At 38.9% G+C, this 23,225-nt stretch overlaps 1 protein-coding gene across 6 annotated transcripts in view; it reads left to right on the top strand.

Moving 5' to 3' along the window:
- Positions 1-23,225, top strand: part of BBS9 (Bardet-Biedl syndrome 9) — a 479,017-nt gene that overhangs the window by 394,704 nt on the left and 61,088 nt on the right. For all 6 annotated transcript variants that reach the window (XM_073238618.1, XM_073238620.1, XM_036990555.2 and 3 more), the window contains one exon: positions 21,869-22,091. In XM_073238618.1, coding sequence (XP_073094719.1) covers positions 21,869-22,091 — 223 coding nt within the window. The remainder of the gene's footprint in view (positions 1-21,868; positions 22,092-23,225) is intronic.

Below are 23,225 nucleotides of genomic sequence, written 5' to 3'. Positions count from 1 at the left end.
TTTAACAAGTTAGTGACAGTAGGGGAGGACACTGACATTCAGTTCTGCTGCGGTGTCTGTATTAGCAGCTCTTATTTCTGGTGTTCTGCATCAGCCTGGTCGTATGTGCAATAACCAGACACTCTCCCAGCAATCAGAAACTTCTCTAGGGAGATGTGTGCGTCTGCCTGAAGGGAAGGCACAAAGCTGGCACAAGTGCTGCTATTCCCCCATCACATGCTTTGGTAGACATTGTCATCATTATGAATTCTTTCCTGTTGAGCCTGCACATGGCCTCAGAATCCGTTTGATACAGCATTCTAGGTGCTCATTGTCACTTGTAGTTGGTATGTGGATGTTGGTAGGTGGTATCACCTTGCACTCTTCTCAATCTCTATATAGATCTGCTTCTCATTTTCCTAGCAAACAGCTTAGATGACTAAGATCTATTAATATGGAGTCCAGCAGATGGCCAGAGGAACTAGCCATCTCAGACTTCTGCTTTAAATGTTCATTTGTGTTGCAAATGACTCCACGGGAATCTCTAGCGAAAGGAGCCACAGTGCGTTGGTTTTGGGTCTTGATTACGTACAGCCCTAGAGTTGGAAGAAATACTGGCACATTGCACAGCCTTTTGCCTGACTTTTTCTTTTCTTTAAAAGTACATTTAATATTTTTAGTAGATGTTATATGCTATTTGAAAAAGAAAAGCTTTATCGTGTTTTTTAATGATTTAAAAGCTACCTTCCCTAGTATTAAAATCTCCTGGGAAAGTTAGGATAGGAATTTATATCAGTGGGGGAAGGAGATTTGGACCTTCAGTCTACTTTTTGATTGATTATTCCTTTACAAACTGATATGGAAAGAGAAACTTACTTTTAACATGTTCAACATGCTTCATGTGAGAAAACAGATGTTTATGATAGGAAATCCTGTTGTGTGGAGGGACTTACAAGGCTTGAAGACCTCTACGTCACAGGTCAGATTTGATGTACGGGCTATTGTGCCTCCTGTCTGGATTGAGCGATGACTGAGACAGCTAATCATTACTATTATTAATGGCCTCTTCTTAAAAGGCAAGCAAAAAGAGGAAGTCTGGTGTCCGGATTGAGCCTGCCTTTATGACTGTTAAAGAATCATCACAATTAAAACTGTCTATGGGAACATAGTACAGAAAGTAAATATTTTGGTAATTCCCATGATCGGAGCCAGCAAGATAAACATGAAAGAATTAGTTTCATGTTCCTAATGGCCACATATTCTGTGTTGTTGCTAGTTAGATGCAGACTGGTGCTATGGTGAATATTTCACCGTAGTGGAATATAACATATTGTCAAGCCTTTCTGATGACTTGTTTGCTGTTTTAAAAATTGAAATAGTTGAAATACATCAGAATAGGAGCCACATAGAATACAATGTACAAGTGATAGTAGGTAATTTTTAAATCTTTCATTATGTATATCAAATATGGAATAGTGCCTTAATGGTCATATTTAATATTATTTATGTATTTAAAAATAAAAGAGACTAAATAAATGAACAAATAAGTGATTAATTGAAGATTCACTATCACAGTATGCCACCCCAAATCCTTTGTGACATATGGTGTGGTTTAGGTATAAGTAACCGATTAAGTAAACTCCCACAACTGCGGAGAGGACAGTGATGACCCTCCTCCTCCTAATGCTTACCAATGGGATTCCTGGCTGCAAGTGTATTTATATTAGTTCAATTTCCTTAAAGTGCCTTTATCCAACCTAGTTTGAGTCTGTTAGTTTACAAAGAGATGATTTTGACATTTCTTGGCCATTGCTTTCTTATAGAAAAGTACACATGGAACTGGGGACCCCTTCCTCTAGACCAGCACACCCAGTGCCGTAATCTCACATAGAGTTGCACCTCCACACTTGGCTGGTCACTCTGGTGGTGTTCATTAGAAAATGTTTCTGAGAAACTCCCGTGACTTGCATCCTTGTTATTCTACCTGGCTTTCTGTGGTGGCATTTGAAGTAGCCTTTCTGTCCATGTCTCCATTATGTCCATGTTGCTATGCCCTGCACGTCACTGCCAGACTCAGACCGCTGCTCTCCCCACACCCAGCTGCTTACCTACACTCCCTGGCCCTCTCTGCACCTGGTTCGGTCTGGACTCCAGCGCCAGGCATTCAGAACTTTGAGTCACTTGGCTCCACCCTATCTTCTTTCTGAAACTCGTTTTCTGTGACTTGCCAGCTCCCCTGCACTGTTCTTGCCATGGGTACACGACACCTTCCCATCTTGCCAGGGCTAGTAGTGCTTTTTTCTTTGCCTAAAATAGTGTCCTCTGTTTACTCCTTGATCCACCTTTTCAAAAAGGCAGTTCATTTTTCATTTTCTTTCGAGTTATTCTGGTTTCCATTCTCTTATGAATTTCACTTGAAAGCATGACATAATTTAGTTCTCATCAAATACTCTAAATTGTCTGTGTCTTGTATTCCAATAAATATAAGGACAGATACTTCTATATATCCACAGAATTAAGGTTTAAATTAAGCATATAGTCTGGTATAAAGACCTGGAGATTGCTTGCTACCCCATTTATTTTCATAATGTTTCACACAATTCCAGATTCTCCTCTACCAACTATATATATATTTTAAATCACTTTTAAAAGGGAAGTGTTCTACTTCCATTTTTGTACCACACCTTTATCTACAAGCAGCCTCAAATATTTTTGGGTTCTATAAGAGCAAAACCTGATCTCTCTTGTACAGATGGTAAAAGATCTTTTAAAAGAGAGATTGATAGCCAGACGATTACACATATATGTTTGTACATATATATTTATTCACATGTCCTGTAATTCAAATCAGTAAACACAAAAATTTTCAGTCTCACAGTGATAAATATATGCAAGTGAAAACAAGTATTAAGTACACTTCACCTGTATTGATTTGGCCAAATTTTGTAATAAATATTGCTAACAGACATGTAGAGAAAAACAGACCCACCTATTTCTGATATAGTATTTCCAGAGAGTCCTCTAGGAAGGAGGTGGACCATAAAGTGAATCCAATGCTTGGCACTGGTAATCTAAGTTAATGCACTGGAAGAAGTAAACTAAATTCCATTTGGTACCATAATGTTCCTATTTACAATTATGAACTACTGAAAATAACCTAAATACTAATCATTGGAAAATATAACCTATGGTATATCAATTGAATAGAATATTAGGTCAAAGTGGGGTTCAGTTCCCTTTCTGAGCAAATACTTAACTAGCCCTATGTCCTGAGGGAAATGGAACCCTCTAAGCGTTGTTTCCTAGTTTATAGTGGTGAGCTAGATCAGACCTGGTTCTATGCTGAAGAGAGATGAGGTGAAAATGAGCATTCAGATTTGATCTCACCTTGCTTTCACTTCATATTGCTACTGAACCAGTAAACAAACAGTACAGAGGAAGAACATGACATTTTAAAAGTGAGTGAACTTGGCTTTCCACTGCCTTTCTTATGAGGCATGCCTGGAGTTTGATGGAAAACACAGTTTGTGCAGAGGGATGAATCTGCCAGTCAGAGGTGCTCAGAACAAGAGGCTCACTGCCTTTTGCAGTTGGGTTGCGAGGGGCCACGTCAGCACCTCAGGAGCTGTTACACATGGAAAATTTCTCTTTACATTTCCGGTGTATCCTTTCCTTTACTATCCTTTTTTTAATTTTTGACTGAATAATCTGGCCTTCATTAAGCTTGGCTGTGGCCTAGTACAACAGATTTAGTGAAACACAACAAACACTGAATAAAAAATATACATAATAAATAAGGTTTTTCTTCCTCAATATGATATATCCAAATTCTACTTAAACAAAGTAACTAAAAATTACATTGCTTGTTTAGTCTCATTGAACTAGACCACATACTGAGCCCCCCTTGGGCATCTCCACCAGCATTTTCAGATTCAGGGTTTAGATGTTTAGTTATGCCATCTGGAAGACCAAAATGCTACTACTACTACTAACACTACTACAAAGGTGCTAAACTGTGTTTTAAAATACTGCATTACATACATGACCTCATTTGGAAATGGCCTGTCCAAAGTGTGCAGGTGTTATGAAGACACTCTTTATATACTTCTTAAGATGCTTGTGAGGACTAATTGAGATAATGTATATAAAAATGCCAAATCTAGTGCTGGGCATATGACAGCCATCTAAGAATTGGTAGCTATTATTATTGTATTTCAGCAGTAGAATGCCATCCATTCATTGTAAATTAAAGCATTATTTTATGGCCCATCTAGAAAAAAACCTGCCAATTAAACTATGACAGTGTTTTTTGTCACTTAAGGTTTTAATAATTATTGAAAAGGCTCTTTCACACTTATTTTAGACACATTTTATTATATATTATTCTTATGCCTGAATAATAAAGACATAAGCAGCATAGGTTGATTGGTTAGGGTATTTCCTGAAACTTTTTCACAACCAAAGTTTGATTCTTTTAAGTCACCCTTTAACCCCAGTACATTGCGATCCATGTTTTTCAACACAGTATTGTCCTGTGTGCCATGAAGAGTGTTGATGATGTGGAATTTAAGGGCATGCCACTGTTGCCTTCATGATTTTTTTTCTGAGCCTCTGATATCCATTCTAAAAATTTTCCTTTGCCTAAACTCAACACTTCAGTTTCTTTTCTCTATTGAATCTTATATTGCTGGCAGTTAAGCAGCATCTGTCCAGAGTTAGCAGGAAATTTTAGGAAAACTGATGTTTACTGTTTTAACAATAGCCCTGCATAATATATTAATTAATCAAACATCTATTCTAGGGATTTGGCAATTTGTCCTTCTTTGGTTGTATTGCTTGGCATAGAATAGTAATCTGTGTACATGTACCTCAGTAACAAAACAACACATCTCTACTATCTGTATCTTCTTGTTTTACACCCTGGAAAGCACTTAGCTTTTGTTTTGCAAGAAACATGGAATTGCTGTCTTTCTTCGGTCATGAATATGTATTTCACTAATTTCAAATCTGTACTTCCAACTGCTCTATTTCCATGCCTTCCTGTGCACACAGCATTTTTCTTCAATGATGAGTCATAATGTCATTTTAAAAGATATTTTAAATGACAATCAGTTCAGTAGGTGACTATAACCATTGCACATATGTCAGTTGAAGTGCCATGAACAGCCTGGACAAAGACTGTGCATATGGAGGCACTGACATTGATAGCAAGCCTGGAGCCAGAAGCCAGCAGTTGTTAGCTGCCACTTAGACACATCCTTATTGCAGAGATATTAAAATACAAAGAAAAAAAAAGGCCTAGAATTAGTGGAACATCATTGTTTTGTCAATGACTGATGAGAGTTGGCAGATTAATACCCCAGCTCCTTCTCCCCTCCAGCTGGGAAAGTCCAAGGCACATTGTACATGGTTTTCCAGAGGAGCCCAGCAGGATCACACCAGTCGCCCCTGATGGTAACTCTTCACAGCACAACAGTTTTTTGGCACTTCCCCCTGGGTACTTCTTAGATAAGCTTTCAGGTAAACTACGTGCACGCACATCCTTGTCTCAGGACTATTAATTCCCACAGATGGGGAAATAAGGGTCACACAGCTAGAAAACAGCAGAGGCAAGATTTGAATCCAAACTGTGGGGCCTCACAAAAACGGACAGTTTGATTCAGTGGGGGAGCTTTCAACCATGTGATTATATTGAAATTTTACTCTTCTCCAATTTGACTACTTCAGCAAGGATAAGTATAAATTATATTTTATACTTATGTCTACCTGTGTTGGCTTGTATACTAGAAACTGCTGACAAATTTAATTAACTTGAGGTTTGCCTCACATAGCACTAAAATGAACTCAAACCATATAATTGATTTTTGCACAAAAATTAATGGGAAGTTAACCTTATTCTGTAGACACATGTAAAGACTACATGTAAAGACACATGTCTTGAATAATTTTTTTTTTGTCTTGAATAATTTTCTTATTTGACAGATAATTCTTGATGTTATTTTAAGAAGGAGGCTAAAACAAAATTGTTCCTAAAGTAGTTTTTTTTTTACTTCTCTCTAAATACATTTCATTTCTGCATCATTAAATTTTTGTTCACATTCTTACGTTATCATTTGAGTAAAAGCTACTTGAAAGTAAGCTCTATATCTGATTCATCTTTTTTAACCTCACATTATTTACCATAATCAGTTAGCTCTAAGTAAATACTTAAAAATAAATAAATTACTATATGGACTCAAACTAGTGTTTTACTAAAGGAACAAAGACATTTGAAATTAGTATCATCACAGGGGTAAAGATACCATCTCATAAATAACTACTACTGAGAAATTTGTGCTGCTGTATTACTGTTAGCTTGATTGCTGTGAAAAATGACACTAACCTTGAACGATATGCAACTCAGTCACTTCAGATACCATTCTAGATAATTTTTCTTGAGACCTGAATGGTATTTGATAGAAAAAAGAAATAGAAATCTAGTGTGTGGACCTTTGCATAGCTGTTTCAGATCCATTAATGGTACTAACCAAGAAAGAAGTAGGTAGGCACATACTAAAACAGTGAAGCTTCTGGGTGGTCCTGAAAAATCCATACCAATTAAAGGGAGGATAGGAAAAACAGAAAGAAAAGGATCCTGTACTGCTTTATACTTAAAATCAGTGGGTTCATGTATTTTTGAACATATTTTCCTGAGTTTGGTCATTCCTATTTTTTTTTTCTTTTGAGAGGGCATCTCTCATATTTATTGATCAAATGGTTGTTAACAACAATAAAATTCTGTGTAGGGGACTCAATGCACAATCATTAATCAACCCCAAGCCTAATTCTCAACAGTCTCCAATTTTCTGAAGCATAACGAACTAGTTCTTACATGGTGAACAAGTTCTTACACAGTGAATAAGTTCTTACATGGTGAACAGTGCAAGGGCAGTCCTCTCACAGAAACTTGGTTTTGATCAATATCAAATATGATTATTCGTTTGATTTTTATACTTGATTTATATGTGAATCCCACATTTCTCCCTTATTATTATTATTTTTAATAAAATGCTGAAGTGGTAGGTAGATGCAAGATAAAGGTAGAAAACATAGTTTAGTGCTATAAGAGGGCAAATGTAGATGATCTGGTGTGTGCCTATAGACTAAGTATTAATCCAAGCTAGACATGGGCAACAAAACATCCACGGATGCAGAAGATTTCTCTCAAAACGGGGGTGAGGTTCTAAGCCTCACCTCTGGTGATCCCCAGTTTCTCACCTGATGGCCCCCCTGCGACTATGCCTGTCTTAGGTTGTTCCTCCCTTGAGGAATCTTACCCGTCCCTGGCTAACCAGTCATTTTCCGGGGCCATACAGGGAAATGTAAAGTTGGTGAGTGAGAGAAAAGCAATATTGTTTGAAAAAGTTAGCTTTTTACTTTACAGATTTATGCCCTGTGGCTTCTATGCCCAGCATTTGTCTTGAGGAATCTTTACCACTTGGAAGAATTATGATACTTGGTAATTTCGATATGAGGCACGAATTCTACTTAGGGGTTGTAATTATGAAGGAAGAAGAGAAGCTATAGAAGTAGCAGATGGAAGAAAACATAGGAAGATTGATTATTTCTTTGACATATCTTCTTGTAGAGTAACATAAGTGTGTATAGGTTTTAAATTACTAATTAAAAAGTGTGCACACATTAACATAATAGGAATACAGCTACATATCCAAAGCAGACCTACAATGACCAGCCATATCCAGTGAAACCAAGAAAACCAGTTAGGCACCCTAGGCATTTGTGAAAACTTATCAATGATATGATAGATATTGTCTAACTGAATTTGAATATTTTGAGAAAAATCAGACAAATTAAAACAACACATTCCTGGGAACTGTTCACATCCCATATGTTCTTTTAACAGTAGATAGTCTATAGTCGCAAGATTTTGGAGCGCTGCAACTTGCACTACTCCTAATTCTTGGTTGAGTTCTGCCAGTATAGATCCAGTCAAATTTATTGTATTACTGTATGCACAGGCCAGCTTAGATATCTCCTTCTTCATTCCAATGGCAAGTCCAGGAACTGGTGGGATGAATGCAGCTACAACTGCAACAGCGCCTGGATCTTTGTTGAAGTTTTTTGATGATCATCTTCTGGAATGACTCTTCCAGAGAATGTTGATGTTGGAAGTTTTTCTTCATATCGTATCTTAATTCGTTTTCTGGATAGCCAAATTAGGCTTTGATACTCTGTATAAACACAAAGAAACCCTTTGCCCACACTTTGATATGCCCTTTATACCATTGTGAAGAACTTATTGGAGATCACCACACAGGAAGTGCTTTTATTTTTTTTTAAGAGAAAGGAATATTATCAGAAAAATATACTTCCATAGCCGATCATCTGATACCATTTAAATGATCAAAATTAAGGATATTTAAAGCATGCATTAATCGGTGATTTGCAGTTAGTTTTATCCTATCAGGGAGTAATCCCCCTTTTCTTTCTTTCATTTTTTTTTGTTATCATTAATCTACAGTTACATGAAGAACATTATGTTTACTAGGCTCTCCCCTATACCAGGTCCCCCCCACAAACCCCCTTACAGTCACTGTCCATCAGCATAGCAAAATGTTGTAGAATCACTACTTGTCTTCTCTGTGTTGTACAGCCCTCCCCTTTCTCCCACCCCTCCATTATGCATGCTAATCATAATACCCCCTTTCTTCCTCCCCACCCTTATCCCTCCCTACCCACCCATCCTCCCCAGTCCCTTTCTCTTTGGTACCTGTTAGTCCATTCTTGGGTTCTGTGATTCTGCTGCTGTTTTGTTCTTTCAGTTTTTCCTTTGTTCTTATACTCCACAGATGAGTGAAATCATTTGGTATTTCTCTTTCTCCACTTGGCTTATTTCACTGAGCATAATTCCCTCTAGCTCCATCCATGTTGTTGCAAATGGTAGGATTTGTTTTCTTCTTATGGCTGAATAATATTCCATTGTGTATATGTACCACATCTTCTTTATCCATTCATCTACTGATGGACACTTAGGTTGCTTCCAATTCTTGGCTATTGTAAATAGTGCTGTGATAAACATAGGGGTGCTTCTGTCTTTTTCAAACTTGAGTGCCGCTTTCTTAGGGTAAATTCCTAGGAGTGGAATTCCTGGGTCAAATGGTAAGTCTACTTTGAGCATTTTGAGGAACCTCCATACTGCTTTCCACAATGGTTGAACTAATGTACATTCCCACCAGCAGTGTAGGAGGGTTCCCCTTTCTCCACAACCTTGCCAACATTTGTTGTTGTTTGTCTTTTGGATGGTAGCCATCCTTACTGGTGTGAGGTGATACCTCATTGTGGCTTTAATTTGCATTTCTCTGATAACTAAGCGATGTGGAGCATCTTTTCATGTATCTGTTGGCAATCTGTATTTCTTTTTTGGAGAACTGTCTGTCCAGTTTCTCTGCCCATTTTTTAATTGGATTATTTGTTTTTTGTTTGTTGAGGTGGGTGAGCTCTTTACATATTTTGGATGTCAAGCCTTTATCGGATCTGTCATTTACAAATATATTCTCCCATACTGTAGTGTACCTTTTTGTTCTACTGATGGTGTATTTTGCTGTACAGAAGCTTTTCAGCTTAATATAGTCCCACTTGTTCATTTTTGCTGTTGTTTTCCTTGCCCCAGGGAGATATGTTCAAGAAGAGGTCACTCATGTTTATGTCTATGAAGTTCTTGCCTATTTTTTTTTCTAAGAGTTTTATGGTTTCATGACTTACATTCAGGTCTTTGATCCATTTTGAATTTACCTTTGTATATGGGGTTAGACAATGGTCCAGTTTCATTCTCCTACATGTAGCTGTCCAGTTTTGCCAGCACCATCTGTTGAAGAGACTGTCATTTCCCCATTATATGTCCATGGCTCCTTTATCAAATATTAATTGACCATATATGTTTGGGTTAATGTCTGGAGTCTCTAATCTGTTCCACTGGTCTGTGGCTCTGTTCTTGTGCCAGTACAAATTTGTCTTTATAGTAGAGCTTGAAGTTGGGGAGTGAGATCCCCCCTACTTTATTCTTCTTTTTCAGGATTGCTTTGGCTATTCGGGGTCTTTGGTGTTTCCATATGAATTTTTGAACTATTTGTTCCAGTTCATTGAAAAATGTTGCTGGTAATTAGATAGGGATTGCATAAAATCTGTATATTGCTTTGGGCAGGATGACCATTTTGATGATATTAATTCTTCCTAGCCACGAGCATGGGATGAGTTTCCATTTGTTAGTGTCCTCTTTAATTTCCCTTAAGAGTGAGTTGTAGTTTTCAGGGTATAGGTCTTTCACTTCTTTGGTTAGGTTTATTCCTATGTATTTTATTCTTTTTGATGCAACTGTGAATGGAGTTGTTTTCCAGATTTCTCTTTCTATTGGTTCATTGTTAGTGTATAGGAATGCCACAGATTTCTGTGTGTTAATTTTGTGTCCTGCAACTTTGCTGTATTCCGATATCAGTTCTTGTAGTTCTGGAGTGGAGTCTTTAGGGTTTTTTTTATGTACAATATCATGTCATCTGCAAATAGTGACAGTTTAACTTCTTCTTTACCAATCTGGATTCCTTGTATTTCTTTGTTTTGTCTGATTGCAGTGGCAGGGACCTCCAGAACTATGTTAAATAACAGTGGGGAGAGTGGGCATCCCTGTCTTGTTCCCGAATTCAGAGGAAAATCTTTCAGCTTCTCGCCATTCAGTATAATGTTGGCTGTGGGTTTATCATATATGGCATTTATTATGTTGAGGTACTTGCCCTCTATACCCATTTCGCTGAGAGTTTTTATCATGAATGGATGTTGAATTTTGTCAAATGCCTTTTCAGCATCTATGGAGATGATCATGTGGTTTTTGTCTTTCTTTTTTTTGATGTGGTGGATGATGCTGATGGATTTTTGAATGTTGTACCATCCTTGCATCCCTGGGATGAATCCCACTTGGTCATGGTGTATGATCCTTTTGATATATTTTTGAATTCGGTTTGCTAAAATTTTGTTGAGTATTTTTGCATCTACATTCATCAGGGATATTGGTCTGTAATTTTCTTTTTTGGTGGGGTCTTTGCCTGGTTTTGGTATTAGGGTGATGTTAGCTTCATAGAATGAGTTTGGGAGTATCCCCTCCTCTTCTATTTTTTGGAAAACTTTAAGGAGAATGGATATTATGTCTTCTCTGTGTGTCTGATAAAATTCTGAGGTAAATCCATCCGTCCCGGGTGCTTTGTTCTTGGGTAATTTTTTGATTACCGTTTCAATTTCTTTGCTCGTAATTGGTTTGTTTAACTTTTGTGTTTCTTCCTTGGTCAGTCTTGGAAGGTTGTATTTTTCTAGGAAGTTGTCCATTTCTCCTAGGTTTTCCAGCTTGTTGGCATATAGGTTTTCATAGTAGTCTTTAATAATTCTTTGTATTTCTGTGGATTCTGTCGTGATTTTTCCATTCCATTCTCATTTCTGATTCTGTTGATGTGTGTTGATTCTCTTTTTCTCTTAACAAGTTTGGCCAGAGGCTTATCTATTTTGTTTATTTTCTCAAAGAACCAGCTCTTGGTTTTATTGATTTTTGCTATTGTTTTATTCTTCTCAATTTTGTTTATTTCTTCTCTGATCTTTATTATGTCCCTCCTTCTGCTGACTTTAGGCCTCATTTCTTCCTCTTTTTGCAGTTTCGATAATTGTGATGTCAGACTGTTCATTTGGGATTGTTCTTCCTTCTTCAAGTGTGCCTGGATCACTATATACTTTCCTCTTAAGACTGCTTTCGCTGCATCCCACAGAAGTTGGGGCTTTGTGTTGTTGTCATTTGTTTCCATATATTCCTTTATCTCTATTTTAATTTGTTCGTTGATCCATTGATTATTTAGGAGCATGTTGTTAAGTTTCCATGTGTTTATGAGCCTTTTTGTTTTCTTTGTAGAATTGATTTCTAGTTTTATGCCTTTGTGGTCTGAAAAGTTGGTTGGTAGAATTTAATTATTTTGGAATTTACTGAGGCTCTTTTTGTGGGCTAGTATATGGTCTATTCTGGAGAATGTGCCATGTGCACTTGAGAAGAATGTATATCCTGTTGCTTTTGGATGTAGAGTTCTATAGATGTCTATTAGGTCCATCTGTTCTACTGTGTTGTTCAGTGCCTCTCTGTCTTTACTTATTTTCTGCCCAGTGGATGTATCCTTTGGGGTGAATGGCATGTTGAAGTCTCCTAAAGTGAATGCATTGCAGTCTATTTCCCCCTTTAGTTCTGTTAGTATTTGTTTCACATATGCTGGTGCTCCTGGGTTGGGTGCATATATATTTAGAATGGTTATATCCTCTTGTTGGACTGAGCCCTTTATCATTATGTAGTGTCCTTCTTTATCTCTTGCTACTTTCTTTGTTTAGAAGTCTATTTTGTCTGATATTAGTACTGCAACCCCTGCTTTCTTCTCGCTGATGTTTGCCTGAAATATGTTTTTCCATCCCTTGACTTTTAGTCTGTGCATGTCTTTGGGTTTGAGGTGAGTTTCTTGTAAGCAGCATATAGATGGGTCTTGCTTTTTTATCCATTCTATTACTCTGTGTCTTTTGATTGGTACATTCAGTCCATTTACATTTAGGGTGACTATTGAAGGATATGTACTTATTGCCATTGCAGGCTTTAGAGTCATGGTTATCAAAGGTTCAAGGTTAGCCTCTTTAGTATCTTACTCTCTAACTTAGCTCGCTTATTGAGCTGTTCTATACACTGTCTGGAGATTCTTTTCTTCTCTCCCTCCTTATTCCTCCTCCTCCATTCTTTATATGTTCGTTGTTTTATTCTGTGCTCTTTCGTGTTTCCTTTAGCTGCTTTTAGTGGGTAGTTGATTTTATTTTCTTTGCCTTAAGTTATTATTTGGTTGGTCTACTTTCTTTGCTGTGATTTTATTTTCTCTGGTGACATCTGTTTAGTTTTAGGAGTGCTCCTGTCTAGAACAGTCCCTAAAATACCCTGTAGAGGTGGTTTGTGGGAGTCAAATTCCCTCAACTTTTGCTTGTCTGGGAATTGTTTAATCCCTCCATCATATTTAAATGATAATCGTGCTGGATACAGTATACTTGGTTTAAGGCCCTTCTGTTTCATTGCGTTAAATATATCATGCCATTCTCTTCTGGCCTGTAAGGTTTCTGTCAAGAAGTCTGATGATAGCCTGATGGGTTTTCCTTTATAGGTGACCTTTTTATCTGTAGCTGCCTTTAAAACTCTTTCCTTGTCCTTGATCTTTGCCATTTTAATTATCATGTGTCTTGGTGTTGTCCTCCTTGGGTCCTTCCTGTTAGGAGTTCTGTGTATTTCCATGATCTGTTTGATTATTTCCTCCCCCAGTTTGGGGAAGTTTTCAGCAATTATTTCTTCAAAGACACTTTCTATCCCTTTTTCTCTCTCTTCTTCTTTTGGTACCCCTATAATATGGATATTGTTCCTTTTGGATTGGTCACACAGTTTTCTTAATATTGTTTCATTCCTGGAGATCCTTTTATCTCTCTCTATGTTAGCTTCTATGCATTCATGTTTTCTGGTTTTTATTCCATCAATGGCCTCTTGCATCTTATCCATTCTGCTAATAATTCCTTCCAGAGTTTATTTCACTTCTGTAATCTCTTTCCGGGCATCTGTAATTTCCCTCTGGACTTCATCGCTTAGCTCTTGTATATTTCTCTGCATCACCGTCATTATGTTTATGATTTTTATTTTGAATTCTTTTTCAGGAAGACTGGTTAGGTCTGTCTCCTTCTCAGGTGTTGACTCTGTGATCTTGGTCTGCCTGTAATTTTGCCTTTTCATGGTAATAAGAGATAGTTTGCAGAGCTGGCATGAGTGACGGCTGGAAGAACTTCCCTTCTTGTTGGTTTGTGGCCTTCCTTTCCTGGGAGAACAGCGACCTCTAGTGGCTTGTGCTGGGCAGCTGCGTATGGACAGGGCTTGTGATTCCTACCCAGCTGCTGTGGAGTTTATCTCCGCTTTTGCTGTGGGCGTGGCTTGCCTTGGGCTGCTGCTCTGATATGGTGGATCCGCATTGGAGGGGGAGCGACCGGGAGTCTTTTTATCTCCCTGAGGGGCCTCCATGCTCCCTGCTGCCCAGGGGGTTAGAGTGCCCAGAGGTCCCCAGATTTCCTGCTGCTGGACTAAGTGTCCTGGGATGCTTCCATCTGGTTTTGGGGTCCCTGTCCCTTTAAGACTTCCAAAAGCACTTGCAAAAAAAAAAAGCCGCTCACTTTTCTTTGTCCCCGGCCTCAGGGACCCGCTCACAGGTCTTGCTGTCCTGTTTCCCTGGTATCCAGGACCCCTCGCCTGCACTGTGTGTGAGCTCTGGTGCGGATGGCTAGGGCTGGCTATTTAGCAGTCCTGGGCTCCCTCTCCTTCCCTGCTCCGACTCCTCTCCTCCCTCCAGGAGCTGGGGTGAGGGGCGCTTGGGTCCCGCTGGGCCAGGGTTTGTATCTTACCCCCTTTGCCAGGTGCTGGGTTCTTGCAGGTGTGGATGTGGTCTGGATGTTGTCCTGTGTCCTCTGGTCTCTATTCTAGGAAGAGTTGTCTTTGTTATATTTTCATAAATATATGTGGTTTTGGGAGGAGATTTCCGCTGCTCTACTCATGCCGCAATCTTGGCTCCACCCCCTATTTTATATATATATATATATATATATATATATATATATATACTTTTTAAAATAATTTTTTATAATGCTGAAGAATACAGCATTGTCAGGGGAAGATATGACATCTTTAGTTTCTTCACATAGTTCTTCTTTTGTCCTAGTTTTAATAACGTTTTTCCCAGACTCTATCAGATACATGGGTATTTGAACAGTCTGTGACCCCATGTGTCTTATGATTCCATAACTGTCATAGCAATGCAAGTATTCTCTATAATCAGTCCTTAACATGAGCATCTGTAATACATATTCATTGCAGTTAAGTGTGGCCATTGTTGTTTTCAGGGTATGTGTCCCAATGCCGTTCCTAGGTGTCAGTTTGTACAGGTGTTTGAATGTCCATTCCAGTAGTCTATGCAGGTGCTAAAAGCCTTGGTGGATTCTTTTAAAGAAAAGTTTGGCCTATCCAAACTAGCAGAGATCACAGTGCTTTTGGATTATGCAGTGAAATTTTATTATATACAGATTATATACTTGGGTAAAGAAACTGATTTAAATTTTGGTTCCAGGAATATATTAATTATGCCCATAAATTTCCTGGGGGAAGACCTAATATGATATTTTCTAAAGCCCAGTTTAGTAAAAGGAGCGTAGGATGATTTGGTGATAGTAGATTGAAAGACACACAATGAAATGGGGAAGAAGTGTTCTGTAGCCTAGTGGTCCAGAGCATGGAATTCAGAGCCATACTGCCCTGGATTGCATTATTGCCCCATTTTCCATTTTTAATTATTGTCACTTGCAGTGAAATACTTTATACCTAGAGCCTTAGGTGGAAGTCGCAACAACTTCCTCATAGGATAATGGTAAGAATGAACTGAAATAGTATTTGTAAAATTCTTAGTACATCTTCTAGCACATAAAAGGTTCCAAATCGTTTTTACTCTAGTTGCTGTTATTTCTGCTGCTATTATTCACAGTAACCAGCCCAGAAAGGTTAACTTTGAGAACTTTCCCAAGTAAGAATAATAGCATGAAATTAAGTACCTGTAATTCCTAAATTTGTCTCACATCTGCACACCTGGCAAGGGAAATTATTTTTCTGATATTAACTGATGAGGAAACAGAGACCCAAAGAACTAAAATAATTTTCCTAGAGACACACGGCATGTAAGGAAAGGTGCCACAATTCAGCCTAGGTCTTCTGACTTCTAGTCTGACGCACTGTGACCCATGCTGCCTCATAAATACAAATACATAAGCAAGCATAAGTCATTGGTGTGAGAGATGGTGAGAATGTGAGGCCAGGCTAATCACCTTATGGGGGAAAAAGCAGCATCAAACTTAGGATTTACTTTCCGGAGCCTCTATTGTCCCTGGATCTTGACTCGGTAATCTCCATCTTGTTAGCTTTCTTGTCCTTTCGAAGAAATGATTTTTATAGATCTTTTCCTGGTTGTTCTCTTTGGGATGATTAGTCCAAATGATCTATCATCACCAGAAGCAGCTCTCTGGAATGAAATTATCAATTTCATTTTCCAGTTTTAATTTTGTTTAAGTTGCTTCAGAATAGTGCATGTGACTGGAAGCTTTTGCCTAAAGCATCTTAATGTTTAGTCAAGGGGATTGGCTCCTTGGGGTATCATTCATGTTTTATTTTGTTTTAACACTGAATGTGGCTCTCCACGATCAAGTTTCATGATAATTCAGGTAATCTACTTTGGGTTCATTTATCTAAGGCATTGGGGTCAAATGCAAAACATAAGCTTAAAAAAACAGGCGTAGAGGAGGTTGGTTTGAAGCAGGCTTGTCCTTTCTGCTTATATTGGGCTAAACGCTATGAAGATCGTTTGGTTTCTGTTTGTCAAAGAGGTTTTAGATTTTCATCTAATAGGAAAAAAAAGTGCTTCATTTTTCACAAAGCAGTGTTCATAAGCCCAGCACCCTGTTTGTGCTTTCATTTGAAACCTAAATTAGATTTTCATAGCTTTTGAATCATTACAAAGAAATAGAGAACTCCAAAAGTCCAATAAATTACTTCAGTTTAAAATGACAGTCATATCAGGGAGTGCTTCATTTTATTAGTGATGGATTTAAAAAGTTAGAGCTGATTTTTTTCAATGCTTTATTTGATAGAAACTGTTGAACATAATTTTAAACTCATTAAGATGCCCCACAGGCCATAATCGTGGATTCATTTTTTAAAATTCCTTTTTATTTGGTTTAGGTTCAAAGAGCTGTTTCACTTTTCAAAGGCAAATAGCTCAACATCTTGAACAGTCTTTTGCATGAAAGGGAGTTTTGCTGAATATAATCTATTTCTTTAGAAATACTCTGAACCTAGATAAATCCTGAAAAATGCTTGTATCTTTCAAAATATATAATTTACAACTGAAGTACTAAGTTTTATTTGTTCATAGGTTTATAATGACCCTTCATGTGACTATTTTTAGCTTATCTTGGCTGCTAAGTATAATTGATATAATACAATATAAAGTAATAATAACCATATGGCTTTGTAGAGTAATCATAAATACCAAAGACTTTTCATTGTGTATCCTTTACATGTATTTAAGATGAAATTTATTTCTTTTTGATACAGTTTTTTTCCAGATAAATGAATATGGTATATGGTGTAAAGGCTATTTTGCCTTTGAATGTATCATGTAAGACAGGCCATTTATGAGTCTCCTCCTCTCAGCTGAAACCTGGACTGTGGCTACACAATCTTCATTTGTTCTTTTAGACTGAGCTCCTTTTTTCTCCCCATTAGAGTTAAACTGTGGGCACATTTGGTAATAAATGACATTTTGTGTTTTTTCTTTATACAACTACAATTAATGATGTAGTAGTGTTTCTATTATAAACGTAAGTTTGCAGAAGTTTACAGTTTGTTTGAATAAAAGTTAAAGATGTTACTCTGCACATTTGATTTCAATGGGATATTTGTGTTTTCTGATTAAAAAAAAGTAGGATTAAATATTCTATTCTGTAGTATCTTCCACTGAAGTTTTCGGAGTGCCCTCCCATTCATGTAAGAGTGGCATGCAAATACCGTTCTTCCTGTTTTATGTAGGCCTCAGATGTACCGCACATAGATTGAGTGATTTATCTAAAGTTGTACAGAGAAGGGGCAGTTAAAGTGAGTGAGGTTAAGTCAGAACCCAGAGCCTAGAGGCTGCTGTATTCAACTCTGTGGTTTAAATTCACAGGTAGCATCAGACTACTCTTCCAGCTTATTTTTTAAAAATTTAGTTACATTGGTTGATACCCTAGGAAATTAATTTCACAAACTTGGTCAAACTTTCTGTTTCTGATAAGCCACTTGTACTGGTATTTAGGCTTATTCACCAGTAGAGACTAGTAGGGCAGGTAGAACAGAGAAATCGAGAAACTCTCCTGTGGCTCTCTGGTTTCTGGACAGCAAGAAGCACAGCTCAGTTGACTCTAGTCAGGAGAGGAAACAGACTAGGAGACGCCAAGGCCTTGAATTTAAAAAGCTTCCTTATAGAAATGGGGCATCTGGGACCAGCATGGTGTACAGGAGCTTCCACACAGGCAGGTGGAACACAAAGCAGAGGCTGCAGAGCCACGTGGGGGATGTGTGCAGCAGGCGGCTTGGCCTTGAAGTCAGGCAGCAGGGCCATAGCTGTTGGGTCCAGCTCCTCGGGGGATTTGGCAGGAGCAAGGCAGTCCAGTTCATCAAGGAGGGACCCTTTTGTAGGCTCCCAACATTGGGGTTCAGTAGAAGGACTAAGACAAAAGTGAAGCTACCATGTAGAGTACAGTCTAGACCTTGGGAACAAAGGAAAATGCCAATTATCAATACTAGACTAGAAAAGGAGGTACAGAAAAACCCAATAAGTAAGTGAACTTCTAATACTGACAAGGGCTATGAAGAAGATAAAACAGAGTAACATACATTTAAATTGACTGATTGATTTACACATTTATTTACTTATTTAACTTCTGCCACTGTTTTCTAAAAGCTACACATGAGTTAACTGGGACTTTACGAGTTAGGCTGTGCATTTGAGAACTAAAATCAGTTCTTACTGAAGAGCTCAGGCTGAGTAATTTCTTCCTTTCCAGACATTTTTTTAGCACAATTTTCTAAAAACTAAGATTTACTTTCACTCTCACAATCAGAAAAGGCAGAATGACTAGTACAAATGGTATTCAGTTTTAAAGGATAAAGATTAGGTATGTGCATGCATGTGGGTTGTGTGTGTGTGTTTAGACATTAGAACTGAATATTAGACTTGTTAATTTAAGGGCTGCAGATAAAGGTGGTGGATTCAAACACCAAAAGGTGATTAAAATAGCTTACCTTTAAGATACTTCTCGTATATGAGATTCTAGATTTTTCCATAGTTCTGTTTTACATTTCATCAGGTAAATATGTTACATGTTTGATCAATGAATTATCACACTGTTTTTATTTAATGGAAGTTTTATTTCAAAGGCTTTCATAAGCATTCCTTTTTATTATCATATTTGAATTTGCATAGCAATTCAGGCCCTCCAAATAATAACCCTACATTTTAGTAGCAATCTTTTTGAATTATTGACATCATGCCTCATTATATTAAAGAAATATCTTTGCTAAGTACCTAAACATCGCATGGTTTTTGACTTGATCTGCAAGTTGGCAGTAAGAAAGGAAATATATAGTACTCCTATATTAACTAAGTGCCGTATCTACTTAAATTATCTAATAGGCTACTATAACCTACTTAGAAAAATAGTAGTTTTCTTAGACAAATAGTTTATAAAATAGTAGAAACTCTTTTAATTCTGACATGACCACAGAGAAAGGATCTTTCTTTCTAATACTCCAGAAGTCTTTGTAAATGGCTCCAAAAGCAACTGGAAAATATGTGTTCTCCCGTGACAGCTGGGTTACTATTTTGTCTTAACGTACCTTTTCCCATTATTGAAATACAAATTCAATTTTTATAGTTCAGATTTTGATAGTTGTATAGAGATGCCTTTGTAGTAACTAGTGATTTATTATTCTTTAGTGGTTTGGTGTAGGAAGCTGTTTTTACAGTCTTTGACATTGCTTGAAAGGAATGTCGATTATTTTAAAATAATTAAAATTCGTCTCCTAAATTGCTTAGTGGCATCTGTACTGGGTCAGTAGAATTAAAAATCCTGATTTGGGCAATCAGTGGGAAGTTCTCTAGTGACCACACACACATACACACACACAGAGTTTTCACTTTGGTCTAAGAATCAACTGCTTACGTCTAGAAGGAAGGCGGTGGTGAGTGTGGAAAAGGCCTGGGGCTTAGTCATCCGTGGGCTCATTGTGAATCAAGATTGTGGTGCAGCTGCCAAGAGAGCAGAGGCGAGCAGAGGCCAGGCTGGCAAGGAGAAGATCCCCAGTAAATGACTAAATGGGAGGGATGGCTGTGTCCTGCCCTGTACTCCATTCCCACCCTGGTGTCTTGGGGTCAGTTTGGGGTTTTCTAGTTTGCTGTATAAATGTTTAAAACTGGAGCTCATTCAAAGACAAGTGGTCAGGATGGAGAGAAAACTTGAAACCATGTTTATATAAGGAAGAGCTGGAGAAACTGGGGATGTTTATTCTGGAGGAGAGGGTACAGAATTGCTGTCTTCACAGATATAAAGGACTGTCATGTAGAAGAGAGGTTAGATTTGTTCTGCCTAGCATTGAAGGGTAGCATAAGGGCCAGTGGGGCAGATTTGGGCTCATTATAGGAATAGGTTTATGATGGTTATAGATGTCCCTGAAAGGAGTGAACTGCCTCCAAAAGTAATTTTAGATTGTGAAGACAGCCATGCCTGGGCAAATGGTTGTTATTGTATAAAGTATCCTGGGAAAATCCCCCAAGACTGGACTAAAGATCTCCAAAGTTCTCCCAACTCTAAGGTCCTGGGAGTATGTCTCACCATCCCACTGTCCAGCAAACACATTTCTTGACCACCCTCTGTGCTAGGGATGCAGAGTATTGCAGATACTCTAGCAAAGAAACCAGACATGCGGACAGCCACACAACCCAGGGAGAGGAGTGCTGTGTTGGAACTGAGTGTGTGAGGTCCCTGAGCCCCAAAGAGGTCCCACGAATGCCGGCCTTGGGTGGCAGTGCCTGAACTGTCATATGTGGAAGTTAGCCAGGTAAAAAGCAGAGGAGACAGAGCATTACAGTGGGAGACCAGAACATTCAGAGGCCTGGGCAAGAGTGTGGGTGCAAATGGATAGGAAGAGAATAAAATGGAGCAGAAGCTGAAGCAGAAAGTGCCTTATGTGCTAAACTGAGCATTTGGATTTAGGAGTTGAAGTTTAGGAGCAACTTACTCTGACTTGCGTATTTGAAAGGTAGCTCAACTGAGAAGGTAGAGGGTGGAGTGGTACTAACTGTAAGGCTTCCCAGGGTCTCCTTCTCTCTGCCTCATGTTTCTCATCTCTTAGAAAAGGGTCTTGGGCTATGCAAATAAATTCATTCAGTGTCTTCCTTTATAATTTCACTTTGATTGTCAGGCCCATTCCAGTCTCTGGTACAAATGGAGTGCTATCGGCAATAACCCAGGCTTCCCTCACGCTTCCCTATTGTGCTGTGTAGGACCTGTAAGATCCACATAAAAATCTTACGCAGGTATCGCTGGGATCCCCGGGGGTGCCCAGTGGGACCTCCTCAGCTGGCCACTCCTCTTCCTGTTCTGTTGCTGTCTGGACCCACGTGCGGGTCCTGCCTGTGCTGGTGCCTGGGTGACCGTGCTGAGGTCCCTGCCCAGCATCTATATCCCTAGACTTGCAGCCTCGCGGTGCGACGGTTACTCTGCACTTCTCAGTTTTCCCTGCAGCACAGCCACGCTGTTAGCAGCAGCAGTGAGGTCAATGGCTCTTTTCCTCTCTTCAGGTCACTTTTGGTTACTCAGGCAGTGACACGGAACTAGAAAGCCTTATGTTTCACAAAATCCCTCTTGAAATAGGCTCTTCTGGTTTCTACCTACAACCCCAAGGCTGTGGGACCAATGGCTGAGAGAGGACCAGAGTTTTCTCTCTATTCCAGTTTCCCTGAAGATATCCAAACGTCCTCGCTGTCCTAGTTAATTCTCCTACAGAAAGATAAAGTAAAAGGAACTATGCTCCTGGCAGCTGCACTCTCCAGATCCTTAAACATGCGTAGACCTGAGATGATGATTATTGTTATTGTTATCACAGTAAAGTGCCTGCTTTGCTTATTTATCATCTTTGCAAAAATTCAGAATTGCCTTTTGCATCCAGGGCTGGGAAGAAACAGTGGATGCTGCCATTTCCCACCTCTTAAAGACCTGCCTGTCGAAGAGTTCAAAGGAGCAGGCTTTGAACCTCAGCAGCCAGCTGAACATACCCAAAGACACAAGCCGACTGAAGAAACATATCACCTTGCTCTGTGATAGATTAGCCAAAGGTGGACGTCTCTGCTTAAGTACTGATGCCGCGGCTCCACAGACCATGGTCATGCCAGGTAAGAGCTTCCAGGCTCCCTAAACACAACTGTACTTTTCCCAAATTAAAGGAATGTGCCTGTGGTTGTATTCGGTATTTACGTTTCATGTTAAAGTGATGATAGCCAAGAAAATTGCTTTCACATTTCCCCTCAGATATCTCAGGGTAACCACTTGGATAAATATTCTTAGGGTATTCGCTTGCTAGACATTTCTAGAATGGTATGTCTTTTTTTCCTCCTGCTTTTAAATATATGATCCATTTTGTTTTGTTTCTAACCAATAAAAAGTGGATTAGAGAATAAAACTATTTTTAAGGTAAAGTTTTACTAAATGTGATCTCGCGATACCATATTTCATAAATGTAAATAGCATAATACAAGCAGCTAATATAATCCAGATGAATCCTGTCCCTTCTGCTGTTTGCTTGGATTGTGGTAGTCAGAATTAGGGGGAAGAGACAAAGAAACACACCGGGGATCAAGAGATATGGGCAGGCTTCAGAGCCAAGGCACCTACAGGTCAAAGCAGAGAGAGATCCCACTCGCCCCTGTGCGGCCGTGGGCATCCAGGTGGGCCCTGCCCGTGGTCAGAGGGGCTGAGCAATCAATGGTGTTGCACTTCCAAGTCCCACTTCCCTCTTCTTGGTGTCTGTCTTTCTGGCAGTGGCAAGGAGCATGAAGTAAGTGAGTTTATTAAATGCAGCAGCTGTAGTCTCTATTTCCTTCTAAAGCAAGGACTACATGCAGTATGAGAAGTGGTATGTTTCTCTCTTCCTCCTTCTTACATGCCTTTTGTGCACCTCCCCAGCCATGCTGATGCTCTTCCTGTTGCTTCCTTTTTCCCTCAGTCAGCATTCCTTGAAGTATAAAGGAATGCAGGCAGAAACTTAAAAAGATAGGCATGGAGACAGCGTAGCCTAATCTAATAAGCACAGTCTCGGGAGGCAGACAGACCAGTGTTTGGGTCCTGCCTCTGTCTCTTACTATTTACGTGACCTTGGGTTTCTTAGATAACTTTCCAGAGTCTCAGTTTCCCCCTTCTGAAAGTGCAGTGATGCCTCCCTGGTTGCCAGAGCCTTGGATGTTTGTAAAGCATATAGCACAATGCTTGCTATAAAGACATATTTAAAAAATTAAGCTATAATTATTGTA

The sequence above is a fragment of the Manis javanica genome, chromosome 6 (genome assembly GCF_040802235.1).
Source record: "Manis javanica isolate MJ-LG chromosome 6, MJ_LKY, whole genome shotgun sequence".
NCBI classification, from domain to species: Eukaryota; Metazoa; Chordata; class Mammalia; order Pholidota; family Manidae; genus Manis; species Manis javanica.
This window is presented reverse-complemented; position numbering and strand designations above follow the sequence as displayed.